This window comes from Typopeltis vanoorti, chromosome 2, assembly GCF_054136105.1.
Source record: "Typopeltis vanoorti isolate ZY-2024b chromosome 2, IOZ_Tvanoo_1.0, whole genome shotgun sequence".
Taxonomy (NCBI): Eukaryota; Metazoa; Arthropoda; class Arachnida; order Uropygi; family Thelyphonidae; genus Typopeltis; species Typopeltis vanoorti.
Window position 1 is genome coordinate 95,629,634 of NC_143550.1, and position 17,318 is coordinate 95,646,951.

At 37.5% G+C, this 17,318-nt stretch overlaps 1 protein-coding gene across 1 annotated transcript in view; it reads left to right on the plus strand.

Annotated features, from left to right (window-relative positions):
- The window catches only part of LOC150109271 (uncharacterized), a 226,877-nt gene that overhangs the window by 75,505 nt on the left and 134,054 nt on the right, over positions 1-17,318 (plus strand). Inside the window, exon 3 of the mRNA XM_090402004.1 lies at positions 5,169-5,392. Coding sequence (XP_090258130.1) covers positions 5,169-5,392 — 224 coding nt within the window. The remainder of the gene's footprint in view (positions 1-5,168; positions 5,393-17,318) is intronic.

Here is a 17,318-nt window from a genome sequence, read left to right on the forward strand (position 1 = left end):
TAAACCCCTGACAAAATTAAGACACCAACTCAGTTCTTCCAAGGATCCTCTGCTACACCTAGCCCACCCAGGGGTTTACAAAACATCAAAACTGGAAACCCTACTTTATAGATGAAACAGCAGTGACCACTTCATGCCTCAGTGAGTAGAACAGGTTGTAGATGACTTTCATCATCAGGTGACGAAAGTCATATACTAATCAGCTAATTTTTTGGCTGATCCTCTGCTACACCTAGCCCACCCAGGGGTTTACAAAATACAACGCATATATAACATACCATACATAGGGGAAACAGGGCGAACCATCCCAATCAGGAAGGATGAACACAAACGACATATTAAATACCCACATTTTGGAAAAACCGGCCTTTCTGACCACACACTCCAAACATACCACCGAATTGATTGGACAGGTACCGAGTCCCTACACAGCACCAAAACTGGTTCGAGAGGAAATTCCAAGAGGCATATGAAATGCTCAAACATAATCCAAATCTGAATAAAAATGATGGTCTAACCATTTCAAGAATGTGACTGACCCATCTGCAACCACAAAGAAAAATCTCAATACAAGAAGACTTGGTGAAGTTTTTTTTTTTTTTTCTGGAACATTCAATAACAAGCTGAACTGTACAAATCCAGAAGAAAATCGTTGTATAACAATATGAACTGTACAATTCCAGAAGAATCTTAGTACATGAGGACTTTAGCAGAGTTTATTGTAGTTTTCATTTATTTATTTTATTTTTTATTTTATTTATTTTTTTATCATTAGAGGTCAGGCTAAGAAAAAGATTAGTTAACAACATAGATTTAATTTACCTTTATAGAGTGCAACAGCATGTAGCTTCGTTCCTATACACATATCCTTCTGATGATGACCTCGATACAGGGGTCGAAACGTGAAGTGTTATTTCATTGATAATTAGTAGAATAACCATTTCAACACATGTGTTTTGTGTCCCTAAATTCTTAAATATGAACCCTTAAGGAAAGAGACATTCATGGACATTGCTCCTCTGAATTGGGTGCTACCATTTCTCAACTTTTCTTCTAACCATAGAATAACTAGAGCAGCTGTTGGGCAACACCCATAACACTGTCCAGCTTTGAACACACAGAACTAACCTCTCATCATCTTGTTTGATGCTGTCCACCTCTATTCTTTGGAACAATCTCCCCATAGTGTTTTTCCTACTGAGCATAACCTCCTGCTCTTTAAGAAACATATCAACAGGCTACACCTTCTCCTTAATCACTTTCCCACACATGACACTGTAGTCTCTGACCTTTTATGCGTGGAGCCAACATAACAACTTAGGGTATTGCAGAATCTGAATGCAACAAATACAGCTCTGGGATTGGATGGATAATATCAGCTTACGTTTTACATGAATGTACAGGGGAACTATTGATGACTTTGGCTAGGCTCTTTAAGTCTCAGCTCCAGCAAAATAATTCCTTTGTATAAAAGAGGATCCAAGTCTAGGATCAAGTTCAGTCAGTATTTCAGGATTGGTAAATGTACAGGAAAAGTTGGTCAGAAAGAGAATTCACGAATGAGTGGATAAGAATATGATACTCTGAGGGGCAGTGTAAAAACTCGATGTAACTTAGAAAGCGCTTTAGATCGATTTTTACAGAGGTCAAGTCCCATGAGAATGTTACAACAATAACCTTGTTTGTCTCTGTATGTTTTATGCTAGATATTATTGTAAATAACCCTATGGGAATTAACTGTATTTACTCCTTTAACAAGAATATTTTAGAATGTCAAAAACAAAGTTTTGCCACTGGAACTTTGTATAATAGCTGTGTATGAGAAAGTTGCTTACAAGCTTTGCGCATAAACACCTCCAAAGTCAGTGCCTGAGAGATCTGAAAGGTTCAAACAAGTTTCCGCTGCCCGGCAACGTATGATCAAAAGAGTGCATGGAGGAGAACAAAGAGCGGGTCAAACTTAAAAGATGAAAGAGTCATGCCGAAGAATTCGGGGGTTACAACCCTTCATGCGAGGTCTCAGAGAAGGCGTAATAAAAAGGGACTGAGCCAAGCATAGGGAGCTTCCAGTCGCCGGCAGTGAGCGGGAACCCAGCAGGCAGTCGAGAGAGAGCCAGTCGGCGGCAGATAGAAAAGCCAGTCATCCAGGCATTATGGCAAGCCCAAGCCAGAGGAGAAAAGCCAATGTAAACACCCGAAGCAGTTTCGCTCGGAATTTTTTCCTTTTTGCCGTGGGAGATCAACCTTTTGCTGGAGCTGTACGAGTATCGCAGGTTGCAGTCCACAGCCCGCTAATTTCTGAAGAGATATTGCTGATGTCAGACACTCCTGAAGGAAGCTCGAGATCTGAGATGAAAGAAATGCCATAAAGATTTCAGTGCAAGATTCTTGACTGAATGTGTACAGAGCCTCTGTAAGTTCCATCCTTTTGTACATTTTCTCATATAATCTAGGAGATATGTTGTAGATGGACTATTAAGAATTAGTTTAATAGTAATAAGAAGTGTCCATAAGAGAGTCAGTTGGCATGTTAGAAGTCTATATCAAATTTTTAAAAATAACCTCTTTGCGAGTAAACTAGAACTTTAATAAGTTGAATTTGTAAGCAGAGAGTAAATAAGTTTTCGAGTTAAAGAGATTATTTAGTGTTGAAGTAAAAGAGTTTTAATAAATTGGTAAAGATTTTATAGATGGGTAGAGAAAGCAATTTCCTTGTCGTTTGATTCATGTATATTTCATATTAATGTGTTTTAATTATCTGTTAAAAGAGTGGTGCTGCCTGATCTTTTATTTTACAATGCACTGTTTCTAAAAATAATCGGACTTGTGAGCGGGAAACCAAGTGAGATAGCCGAAGAGTATAGTTAAGTGCAAATAGACCATGACTGTTTGTGTAAAGTTTTACTGAAGGAATTTGTGTTAGAGAGAGAAATCAACCAGCTGTATTACTGAGTTTTATGCCAATTAAAAGATATTAGTGACGCAGTCTCAAAAAAAAAAAAAAAAATTTCTAGTATCCATAGGCATCAGACTCATAGTGCGAAAGGTAGATAAACATAGTATGCAATAGTATAAGCAAGAAAGGTTACGAGGTGTGCACTGCTAATTAGAATAATGGTATTTCAAAAGCACAGTAACCAAACAGCTTCTATAGCAGGCTTTATAAGCAAGAAGTAATAGCACAACAGTTTACAGCAGCATGGTTTTGCGAAGTGATGATCATGCCTTAGTAATCTATTAAGTTTGTTTTTCATAATAGTGACAGCTGAGTTGGATGATGGGAATGGCTACACTGTGGTTTCTGCTTAATTTTGCAAAGGCATTTGAAAGAATATCGCATGAATCTCTGCTATGCAAATTAGAACAAATGGGGGTGGATAGACACTGGTTCTGTGGACAAGATTGGCTCATGGACAGATATCAAAAAATAGTATATGGAGGAGCAGAATCTAGGATAAGGCAAGTGACTAGTGGTGTGCTGCAGGGATCTATGCTTGGACCACTTCTATTTAATTTGTACATAAATGATATAGGAAATAATTTGAAGGGGAATATTGTTGTTTGCTGATGATGCAAAGTTGGGTAGAATAATAGTTAATAGATAACATAGAAAGCTTGCAGGATGATTTTCGAATAGGCTGACAGTATGGGCAAAACGTAATGGATATCAATTTGATATGGAAAAGTGTCAAGTTATGCTTTTTGAGATACAAAGGCTGTGTATTACATTGAGGGAACTGTACTCCAGGAAATTATGAAGCCAGGGATTTTGGGGTTATAGCAGATAGAGTTGAAGTTTAGAGGGCATATTGCTAAAGTAGCCAATGTGACTCACAGGATTACTTGGTTATTGAACACACAAGCAGAGATAGGAGAGTTATCATTCCTCTTTATGAAGTCTTTATACAACCACATCTGGATTACTATACTCTGGTATGGTCATCTGGGTTTCTTCAGGATGAGAAGTGCTGGAAAGAATCCAGAGGCAAGGTGATAAATGATCTGTAGACTGCTCCCCGTGAGGATAGATTGAGGGTCCACGGATTGTAAGAGTTGGTTGATAGGGGGGGGGGGGAAGTGGATATGATAGAAATATTGAAGTTACTTTTATAGGATTTTTTGCTTGTGAATGAGTGAGTCAGTTGTGAGTGCTTTGTCTGTTAATGGTTTCAAGGAGAGGTATGATAGATGTGTTGATAGTTTGGGTCTCCCACATGGAGTCATATGACTTCATGGAGGCATCCATGCAATAATAATAATTTCATTCTCTCCAAAGACACTCTTTTCTCCTCTAGCCTCTTGTTGCATATGCACATCATAAGCATCTCTACAAAAAAAAAAAAAAAAAAAAATCTGGATGTTCTTTTCAAATCTGGCCTACTTCGGACTATTATTCTTACATATAAGAGGGTGATTCAGTTAATTGGTGTTCTCCTCTCACAGACATACTCACCCCAGTCTATTTCAAAGATATACTGTTTTCTCCTTCTGTCTCTTCTGCAACAATTTTCATTAATGCTGTTCTGGCTCACGTCATTTTTTTACTTCCTCATCAGACAGCTTCAACCTTCCTGAAACGACTTCTCATCATCTACTACTGTGCTCTGCAACAGTACCTTCCAGTTAGTTCAAAAAACATATCAATAAGTCTCTTCTTTCTTCTCAACTATTTTCTCACATGCGCAAGTGGTTAAGGTTTTGCAACCTGTCATGTTATGGGGAGAAGGGGGACTGGTTGGTAAACTGTTTGCTGATAGGTATTTAAATATTATTTTATGTTATACAAATTAAATGGATATTAAATCCAACATCATTTCAAAGCTGACTACAGAAACTATAGAAGTTTCGTGCAAAATTTTACCAGAGAGCTTACGGGAATATGCCTGCCACCATACTACGAGTCCCTAGCCAAACCTAATAGGTGGCATGCATGCTAAGGTGTCCATATCTTCGCCTCCTATTGGTTCATTTTGATAAGGTTTTACTGTATATGATTCTGGTATTAATCCTGAATGCTAATATTTAAATTAAAATTTAAGAGATTTGTATTTATTTACTAGCTGCTGTATTATGTAGCACTGTTGTGTTCTTTAACGATCTTCAGCAGTGTAATGATGCTTTCTGGTTGAGTTCACTGATTAGCTTCTGATTATATTTTACTTTTGTAGGGAAAGTGCTCTAACAGTGTTGTCCAGCCATTGGTCAAAAGTAAGTTCATCACAGAAGAGAGGCTTGGCAAGGGCTTTAACACAATGCAGCCAAATAATGGGACTTCTTGTGAGTGGATCAATTCGTCTTTGTGCAGTTTTGGTTATGGCGATATATGACCCATGGGGTGATCCAGTATTACATCGAATACTGATTGGAGAAGATGGACTTTGTGAAGATATTGGTAATTATGTAATTAGCTTATAATAGTGAATGCTTATTGAACAGAACTAAATAGCTATTTTTTTTTTTTTTTTTTTTTCATAGGAAGTTCTCTGCATAAGTTAATGACATCCTGGCTCAGAAATTAAAATAAAATTACTGGCCAGTTATGTAGTAATGACTGACAGAATTACAGAAGTAGCAAAAACCAGTAAGGGAATAACACAAGTGGGATAAATGTTATTACTACTTTTAACGTAACTGGAATGAGATATACCGGGGATTCTCAACCCGTCCATTCTCTTCCTCACAGACCCCCCCCAAAAAAAATCCAAAAATACATTTTGACTTGATTGCTTGATTATAAGAAAAATTTCTTAATATTTTTCAATTTATTTATTAAAATTATAAAATATTATGGAAGTAAGTAAAAATCAGTTTGTAATAGCAATTACTTGTTATTACAACAATAATGATAATTATTGTTTGTTTTATTACCATTTAATTAGATAGTTGTGCTTGATGTTTTGCAATATGCTGGGCTAAAATTACTCCGTTTCTTCTTGTGTCTTCCATATTCTGATATGTTTTTCCCTGTTTCTTGTTTTTCTCAATAAATTATTAATATGACTGAACCTAACTGTCATAAGTTAAAAACTGGGGAAAGTTTACAAAAATGGTGCTGTTATAGTTTGCAATTCAGGTTATTTCTTTCACTAAATTGTGAAAACCAAAACTGTACAAATGTGAAGACCAATGTTCAAAATTGCATTTTTAAGTCATATGTTTTTATATTCATTATATTATAATTTACCATTGATCCATTCAACTCCTTTTTCAGGTTGATTGACTCCAAAGAGAGGATGTCAGTATTGACCCCATTGGAATTGCTGAGATATATTGAACATATCACTATTGATTTTTAAGAATCACCAAGCAGTAACTTGCTGTTATAGTAAGATGACAAGCGATTTTCATTTTATGAAGATCAGCAGTGATATAACTGTCAGTTTTTTTAAATTCGTATTAGTTTTCTGCGCGCGCGCACACACACACACACACACAGTAACAGACAAAACATCTGCAGATATTTTGCCAAAAGTTATAAGTTTCAAAGTTAATCATCAGAGGCACAACAACCATTCTTTGTGCATTTTTTGCTTGACCATGTTGAAAAGTTGGATTAATGCATCTGATTCCATTTTAGCACACTGTATTTATGATTTACTTCATAAAAGACTTTAGTAAAAATATAGATGATAAATATGAACAAGGTGGCAAAATGTTCTGGATTCTATTGAAAAAGCTCTGAAATGGAGGAAAGAGTACTGTAAAAGATATCCAGAGATGTTGAAAGTGACATGAAAGCTGAAGATATATTCTTGATATCTGGTGTAATTATTTAGAAAGATTACTGAATGAAACATGAAGCAACAGAACTGTGATAAAAAAATAGTCATGTGGAATGCAATTAGGAGCACATGTTAATTACTTGAGGTAGAAAAAGCCATCAAAAACATGAAATCTGGAAAGTCAATTTGAATATATGATGTTTGACCAAAAATGCCAGGAAATGAACAATAACTATCTATATTTGAATTTTGTAGATCTGGAAAAGGCACATGACAAAAGCTGTTCAAAATGCTACAATTATATGGTGTAAATGGTACATTTTGTCAAGCAATACTTAGTCTATATTTGAGTTCTAAAGCAGCAGTTAGAACTAAAGAAGGTACAAGAAGATATTTTGATGTTTAATCACATGTGAGATAAGGGTGGACATTTACACACTTTATGAAGAAGGTGACATTAAGATATCAAAATTGGAAGTATTCAACTTAGCTGTTTACACTATTCAGATGATACACTCCTGAACAAATCTGTTTGAAGGCTTCAGGATTCCCTAAATAATTGAATAACAGCTGTAATAAATTTGCAATAAAATCACAGAGTATGAAAATGGGCAAAATCAATTGCATCCTAAATGGAGAAATGTATAGAACAAGATTAGATTTTTACTTTCATTTTCACTAAAACAACATAGCTATTAAGACAGCACAATTTTAATAGAAGATGTCAAAACTAAATCCTGTTCATAGTTTTGCTGATGCCTCTTCTTCATTCAAGAAACCCCATAATCCTAAAATGATTATAGCCTGAAGATCTTCCATAACCAGTTACTTAAATACTGATCTCCTCACTTTTCTCAAATGGGATGAAAACAACTTAGTGAATTTCAATGCTATTAAAACTCAAGCTTATCTTATTACCCTCCAGAAAAATCATACTTCATTCTCACTTACTTTTGATAAGACAGTGATCCTCTCTCACTTACTTCCTTCAGCCACTTTCTCATAGGCACTCTCTTTCTGCATTATGCCTTTTCTATAGGTACTTTCATGGTTTTCACTCTACAGGCGACTGCCATTCCTCCTGTTTCTTCTAATCCTGTAATAACTAGAGCAGCCACTCATACACTGTCTAAATCTAAACATATCCAATAAACTTCTCATGTTTCTTCATTCCATCTAACTTTTTTTATTTGGAACAATCTTGCCCAAACGGATTTTCCCAATGAGTATCATCCCCAACTCTTTAAGAAACTTATTAATGGATTATTTCTCTCTCCTTGATTGCATGCCCACACATGGCACTTTTTGTGTTTTTGTGACCGTTCATGTGTAAGATCATAAAAAAAAAAAACGCATGGAAACATACAACAGAATAAGCAAAGCTGAAAGAGTAGGACATCAACTATATATATTTTATATGGAATAAGAAAGGAATTAGTCAAATACTAAACAAACCATATACAGGACACTGTTCAGACCAGTTTTAACTTATGGATCTGAGAGCTGAATTAGAAATAGTTCATTCCTAATATCCATAAGAATATTAGGAATGCACTTGACATAACATTCAGCAATGTGTGAGAAGAGCTAATCTAAGGTGGTATGGCCACTTCTATCATGGAGCCTCCTTTAGGTATCAGTTTAATCCTCCTGTCTTTTCTATTTTTTATTTATTTTGGTTAGAATGTTTTAGATTTGTATCTGTAATAGTGCATTGACTTCAAAGATCACTTGTAAATTCCAAACGAATGAACCTCAATTATAAAAATATTAAAATATTTACTCTAAACACACACACACACACACACACACACACACACACACACACACACACACACACACACACACACACACACACACACACAGTTATATCTCGATTAATGAAGAGGATGCTTTCCATGAAATTACTTTGTTAAGCGAAACTTTCTCAGAGGTAAAAATACTTCTCGTAGACAGGCTTATACGTTGGTTATGCATTACTAAATCACTTAAGGAGTTGACAACGTAGATACAAATATAAATTAAATTATACTTTAATAAATATTTCCGATATTTCGGCAACGTCACGTTGCCATCTTCAAAAAGAACTTATAAAAAAAAGGCACATGTATGTAGGCACTACAACACAGTAACTAAGAATGAAGTGATGAAGCTATTGTTCTCTTAAACGTCCTGATGGTGCCCTCTAGCGGGCTAAGTAGATGTTCTTGGGGACGTTGGGTTGAAGGTCTGCTGATGTAAGCCTCCCAAATTTGGGGTCAGTCTCATAGAACCAAATTTGTTGAGGTTTGGAGAGTTTCTTAGGGCTGAGGCTGATTCCATAAATAGTCTTTTGAATTTGTATTTGCTACGGTGTATTACTGTAGCTTTCTTCCACCGTATTCTGTGGCGTGTATCCAGAGCATGGTCTGCAAGACCAGAATAGCTGTACTTGTGAAAACGGATGTAGTCTTTGTGTTCCGAAATTCTGATGTTCGCTGCCCTGCCTGTTTGGCCAAAGTAAACCCTTGCAGTTTACAGCTGCAAGGGACCTGGTATACACCAGGTAGGTCTAGGGGAAGTGGTTGGTCTTTAGTGGAGTGGATAAGGGATGCCAATTTTCTGTATGGTCTGTAACAGGAGGTCAAGTCATGTTTTTTGAAGATTCTGGTAATTTTTTCCGAGGTACCTCGGATGTAGGGAATGGTGATGGATTTAGAGTAATCTTTTTTGTGAAAGGGGGGGGAAGGTGGGTTGTGGATATCTGGTTTTAGTATTTTTTGGATTTTTTTTTCAGGATAGCCATTGGCTGAGACAGTGTTAAGCATGTGATTTAGTTCAGTGATTAGGGCCTGGTCATTTGAATAGATTAGTTTAGTCCTGTTGTATAGTGTTTTCACCACTCCATATTGTTGTGAGGGGGGGTGTGAGATTGTTAGTGGATGTACCTGCCTGTATGGGTGGGTTTTCTATAAACTGAGAAAACCAAGGTTCCATCAGGCTGGCAGGTGACTAGTGTGTCTAGGCTGTTGTTTTTCTCTTTTTCAAGGATGAACTTGATTCTGGTTGTTTAAGTGTGTTAAGGAGAGGAGTGTATCAGAGCCATGTGGCCAAATAGCAAACACATCATCAACGTAGCAAAGCCATATGGTTGGTTTTTATGGGGCAGAGGCTGAGGCTTTTTTTTTTCAAAGGTCTCCATAAAGAAATTGGCCAAGGGTGAGGAGAGTGGTGAACCCAACTTTCCTAAAATGCTGCCAGGATAATCAGGTAATCCCGAATTGTGTAAAATTCAAACACCGTTTTGTTTCACAAAAAGCTGTCTGTATATATAACCATAGCTACACTTTGCTGCAGGAACAAATCGCCGCTATGCGGTTTCTCTTAGCAGATATTAACAAAGCTATTTGTGCTTTTGAAGAAGAGCTTTCGTGCACTTTAAATCACGAACTTTGGTCAATTTTACATGTCGTTTCATGTACCGCTGCAGACAAAGAAATTGAAAAAATACGAGGTCGACAGATGAAAAAATTCGAAAAATTAAAAAAGAACTCTACCGTCAATCTAAAACTTCCTACCAACACCGTAATCAACCTTTCTTCAGTCACCCTGAAGTCTGAAGCACTCAACGCGCTTTCACGTGGTCACAACTTCGGCATTGCTCCCAGAAAAATACGTAGTGAGGATGTTATGATCCAGATCGAACGTGGAATCCACCACCTTCCAAATCAAATCGCCAACAGTCTAAGACTGGAGCTTGTGTTCTCTCCAAAGCAAGACTACCAAAAACCAACATATCCAACAAGGAATATAAAGCTCTGCAGGAAATGAGGAATAATAAAGAAATAGTTATCACCAAAGCAGATAAGGAAAATGCGACTGACCAAAAGGACTACACAGGTAAGCTTAATGCTCTTCTATTCCCCCCCACCCCCCCCCCCCCCCACCCCCCCCCCCCCCCACCCCCCCCCCCCCCCACCCCCCCCCCCCCCCACCCCCCCCCCCCCCCACCCCCCCCCCCCCCCACCCCCCCCCCCCCCCACCCCCCCCCCCCCCCACCCCCCCCCCCCCCCACCCCCCCCCCCCCCCACCCCCCCCCCCCCCCACCCCCCCCCCCCCCCACCCCCCCCCCCCCCCACCCCCCCCCCCCCCCACCCCCCCCCCCCCCCACCCCCCCCCCCCCCCACCCCCCCCCCCCCCCACCCCCCCCCCCCCCCACCCCCCCCCCCCCCCACCCCCCCCCCCCCCCACCCCCCCCCCCCCCCACCCCCCCCCCCCCCCACCCCCCCCCCCCCCCACCCCCCCCCCCCCCCACCCCCCCCCCCCCCCACCCCCCCCCCCCCCCACCCCCCCCCCCCCCCACCCCCCCCCCCCCCCACCCCCCCCCCCCCCCACCCCCCCCCCCCCCCACCCCCCCCCCCCATATCCACTCAACTTCCCCCCCCCCCCAAAAAAACTCCAGTTTCCCTGATTTTACACATCCACTTTCACTTCATTCAACAACATGTTTTCTAGTCTCTGAAAACCAGATCCATTCAGATGCGAACCATCTTTCTTGTATAAGTCCTTTTGCCTATCAAACTCGCTCCACACATCCACACCACTCCTCCTGCATAACCTACGCATAGACTCGTTCGCAATTATGGTCCCTCTTTCTCATCTCTACTCTGTCATACTGCAGCAACAGACTCAAAATCCTTTGCTACTTCCAGTAATTCTTTTATGTCCTCTCATGTCTTTCCCATATTTTCACAAAAGTTAAATTGCCATCATCAGGGAATAATGAATAAATTGATATGCATGCAGGCACTACATACAATAAGTATGAATGAAGCAGAACAACAAAGGTAAATCATCCGTTTATTGATGTGTGGCCTCATGAGGTGGTCAGGCTATTATGACAGTACTATATGAATAAATTTCCATGATTAATAATTTCCTTTCAGCAATTTTCCTCCAAATTAGTTTGCTACTTGCCAGCATTCCAATATTGATGTATCTAACATTTTGTTCATTTTACACAAATTATGTGTAAAATGAACAAAAAACCTTCACATTAAGGTCATCATCTGGAGTATACACACATGTATACAGAGACAAGCTAAATTACATTTCACACAGTATGCTGAAGAGAATGATTTGATCAATGGTTATTCTACTGGCTTGACCTCTAGTGAAAATCAAATAAAATTACAATAAATAAATGAAATAAAATAAATTAACCACATCAAAGCTACGAGGGTGGTCTGAAAAATGCTTGGCCTCGAACATAGAGGGCAACACTATTGGCAAGATTTTTTTTTCTAAGTTGGTACATCTGTAATAAGTATCCATGTGAAATTGCAAGTTATTCTATCAAGTAGTTTGTTTTATACAGCTGTCTGAAGCAAAAGTGTTGTCTGTATCTCTTGAAATGGATAAAATTGAGTATCATGCGGTTATAAAATTCTTTGTAAAAGAAGGTTTAATGCCAAAAGAAATTCATTCGAAGTTCATAAAAGTTTATGGAATCTTCTCTTTCATTTTCGACAATTAAGAAATGGGCTGCAGAGTTTAAATGTGGCTATACCATCCTTGATGATCCACGTGAAAGACATCCAAAAAAGTGTAACAACACCAGAAATCATTGATCAAGTGCACTATATGGTATTGGATGACCGGGGAGTCAAAGTGCGTGAAATTGCTGAGACTATAGGCATTTCAAAGGATCATGTGAGATATATTTTGCATGAAGAATTGCAAATGAAAAAGGTTTGAACAAGATGGGAGCCACGCTTGCTCACAGCAGATCAAAAATGCACTCGCATGAAAATCTCTGAACAGTGCTTGGAGTGTTTTAACAAGAATAAAACTGATTTTGTGCATCAATTTATTACTATGGATGAGACTTGGATTCACCATTACACACACCAGAATCTAAACAACATGTCAAAACAGTGGACAGAAGCCGGTTGTTTGGAACCAAAGAAGTCAAAGTCGATTCCATCAGCAGGAAAGGTCATGACATCAGTGTTTTGGGATGCTTTTGTTTATTAATCATCTTCAAAAGGGTGAAAAATAACTGGGGGATATTATTCCGATCTTTTAACCAGACTAAATGAAAAAATTCGTGAGAAAAGACCTGGTTTGCAGAAGGAAAAATATCATCTTTCATCAGGACAATGCACCTGTCCACAAAGGTTTTTTTTTTGGCAATGGGAAAATTAAGGGATCTACACTATGAATTGTTGGAACATCCACCCTATTCCCCAGATTTGGCTCCCTCTGACTTCTTTCTCTTCCCAAAACTAAAACATTTCCTCACTGGTCAGTGTTTTTCTTCGAATCAAGAGGTGATTGCAGCTGTAGAGGGATATTTTGTACATCTTACTGAGAATCACTACAGGGATAAGATAATGGTGCTGGAACATTGCTTGAATAAATGTATTAGTCTTAAGGGAGATTATGTTAAAAAACAAAAATAATTTTGAAATTATAAATTTGTTTTTTTCATTGTTAGGCTGAGAACTTTTCAGACCACCTTTATATATTCTATTTAAGACAACATCAGAGAAACATTCTTTCATATAGATAGTTTTGTTATAGTAAAAATTATGTCCTAATTAAACATGAAAACTGTTATATTAGATTTAGGATCCTGGATTACCTATGGTCTTATTTATAATTAACTCTTAGTGAGAAAGGTTAAGTTGATAGAATATGTGCCTTCCATATTCTTGGGATTTTTAGACCATTATTATTGTTAAGATTAGGATGATTGATAAGAATCTCACAGGTCTCCTTAAATTTGCAATCATACCATGTTTTGGTGTAATGTAAACAACAGGTGCTTTTCCAGTCAATTCTATGTAAAGCGTTCAGAGCATGATCAGAAAGACCAGCTTGACCATAGATATTATATTTAATGTGTCGTTTATATTCCTTTTTTCTGACAGGAATTGCGCATTCTGTTTCCCCTATATAGGGCAAACTACAGGTGTAATGAATACGGTATACCCCAGGGTGGGCCAATGGAGGGAGTGGATCCTTGGATGAATTGAGTAAGTTTATTAATTTTGCAGGAGGCTTAAAGGTTACTTTAAAGTTGTATTTTTGTAGTATTCTGCTTATTTTGTCTGAAACCCCTTTAATGTATGGAATGGTTACAGTTTTATTGTAGTCTAGTTTATTTTTGTTTTTAAGTGAGGTCTTGTACAGAAATTTGTTGGTATATTGGCTTTAACCATTTTTAGGAAAGTATTGATAATTTAAATTCATCTTTAAGTGCTTGTTCATTGGAGCAAATTTTCAAAACCTTGTTTTTTAGTGTATTAATGACCCCTAGTTTTTGTGTTGGGTGATGGTAAAAGTTTATGTGTATATTTGGCTGGTATGTGTTGGTTTCCAGTAAATAGTGAAGGAATTGTCACATCTTCCTTCTGCTAGAAGGAAGATGTGACAAGTGTATCTAGAAACTGAAATGTGTTCTGCTTTTCAATCTCAATTGTGAATTGTATGCATTTCTATTGTTTGTTTAGGTGGCTGACCAAAGTGCCTAATGTGTGGCCGCCATGGGGCCAGATAATGAAAACGTCAACGTATCTAGCCAGACTTTGAGTTTTAAAGGAGAGAAATCTAGAGCATGTTGCTCAATATGTTCCATATAAAAGTTAGCAATAGGAGGGGGAAATGATGAGCCAATGGCTGTGCCTTCTTTTTGTAGGTAGAAAGTGTTTTGCCACACAAAATAGCCAGAACGTACATTCGCAAAGAGCGCTGTGAAAAGAATAACTTATATCAAACCAATCGAATAAAAAAAGAAAATGGAGAAGGTACTTAAATCAGTCACCACATGGCCCGAAGATACCATTAAAAAAATACTTCCGCACTTGTTTCCTGAGAATTTACGGTCTACCAAAGATTCACAAACAAAACACACCACTCTGGCCAATAGTTGAAAGTATAGACGGCCACAATTATCACCTAGCCAAGAAACTAGCATCAACACTCAAGGAGTTGCTAGGTCACTCCCCCTCCTCTATTAAAAACACACAACACTTTGTAAACCAAATCAAAGGTATCACAGTGGAAAAAGATGATTTATTAGTCAGTTTTGACGTCTCTGCCCTCTTCACAAATGTCCCAATGAATGACACAATCATCTTATTACAGGACAAATTCCCTCCAGATATCACATTGCTCTTTGTGCATGTACTATGTTCTTCAAATAGAGTTACTTGGGCAAACTCAAAAATGGGGAATTGGACAATGAAACTTATTTGTACCTATGATCCCCAGAAGGTTCTCCTACGAAAGAAGTGAAGAAATTTTTGTGTGGTGACATAAAGAAAATCGAAAAAGCATCGCTTTTTCTATTTTCTTTATGTCAGGATCTGAACATGCATGATGTTTAGGATCTGAACAGCAGAGTAGCAAGTGAATCCCACTGGGCATATAGAAATGTCACTCTTCACAGGTAAACTTAGACTCAACTATAGAAACATTACTGAAGAAAGAATGAAAGTTTGTAAACAAGAACCAAATCTTGGAATCTCAGTAGCAAACTCTGAAGAAAACATTGATTCAGCTTAGGGAGTCATGTGACAAAGTTTTTTTTTTTTATCTGCAAGGATAATAAAAAAAAAAAAAGAATGCCATTGTGGACACAAAAAGTTAAATAAGCAATCCAAGAAAATAAAGTATACAGAATGTTTTTAACAAATAAGTCGATATATATGCCCTAAAAGAATACAAAATGTAAGAAACCTAACCTATGTGTAAGAGTAGTTTAAAAAACAAGTCATGAAAAAGGTTGGTAAGAATATAGAAAATGAAGATCAGGAAGGTTTTGGAGGATACCAAAAAAAAAAAAAACTCAGAAATTGGGGAAAAAGTACTGTTAAAGGATCAAAGATGATATGAAATGAAATGAAAAATTGAAAATATGCTATATGTCTGGAGTAATTACTTTGAAAGACTGTTAAATGAAGCAGTGACAGAACCATACTAGAAAATTTTCAAGAGGAATGCAAACAGGAGCACATATCAATACTTGAGATAGAAGATGCGATGAAACACTTGAAATGAAGAAAATCAGCTGGAGTAGATGGTATTAGACCAGAAATGCTTAAATATGGAGGTATAAAAGTTTTGCAATGGCTACACTGCATAATTCAGAGGATCTTGTCAGAAGGTCAAATTTCAGATGATTGGAGTAGACCCTCACACTTCCTATCCATAAAAAAAGGAATAAAGCTGAATGTGAGAATTATACAGAGGAATTTCTCTATTACTAAGTGTTCCAGGTGAGATTTATGCAAGCATACTTAAGAGGGTTAGAAAAATTGTAGAGAAACTGAGAGAAGAAAATGTGGGATTCAGGCCAAACAGAGGTTGTCGGGATCAGATATTTTACTTTATGACAAAAAAGTTGAGAAGTCATGGGAATATGACAAGGTGCTAAGAGAAAAGCTTTTCAAAACACTACAACTATATGGAATAAACAGAGTATTATACTGAGCAATACATAGTCATTGTCAAATCATTGTCTCTTCAGCATATTGTGTGAAATGTAATTTAGCTTGTCTCCGTATACATATGTGTATACTCCAGATGACGACCTTAATAATGAAGGTCGAAATATTGGGAAATTAAAATAATTATAACACTGTTGTAGAGTCCATAATTTGTGTAAAATAAATGCTGATCACCATGTAACACTGAAGGAAAGGACTAACATTTTGTTCTTTTAAGGTGCTTATAACTGACTCAAACCACCTTGACTTCTTGGTATCATACACCTGTTTTGATAACTTTTCCTCTGCCCTTTGTTCAAGTGACCAAACCGACTTAGATTAATTCTGCTCACACATTCTTGAATGATAACAATGTCAAGTTTCTAATGTCTTCATTATTAATATGATTCTGCATATTAACTCTCCCAATTTTTCTCAGAACTTTCATATCTCTGGTCTCTAATCATTGATCAAGTGCTTTATTTCTAACCCAAATCTCCAATCCATAATGCTGCCCTGTATACCGCTAGTTTAGTGTTTTGGCTAATCTCTCTTATTCCATATAAATGTATTCGACTGGCTCCCCACCATACCCGATTTGCTTATTCTGTTGTCTTTTTTCCAAATTTAATTTGCCATCACTAAAAACTGTTTCAAAATAGCTGAAATATTTTACTTGTTATATAGACTTTTTCCATTAAGAATGCAGCTGAAGTTTTCTGTGTTCCCGTTTATTTTCATAGTTTTGATCTGTTTATTACTGATTTTCATGGCAAAATTCTTATAGCCATTATTCAATTTAGTCAGAGAATCCTGGAGACTTGTACCAGATGTGTTTAGGAGTACATCACCACCTGCATAAAGCAAACAGCTAAGTTTGATATCTACAATTCTGAGATCAGGTTTAATGCCACTTTCTTTCATAATGTGATCAATATAGATAATGGCATTAAACCCGATCTCAAAAGTGGAGATAATGTGCAGCCTTGGCTTACAACTGATTTTACATCAAATCATCTTCCTGTATTTCATTCAATTCTAACTGCTGACTTACAACTTACACATAGACTATGTATTGCTGTGTATAATACTCTGTTTACTCCATATAATTGTAGTGTTTTGA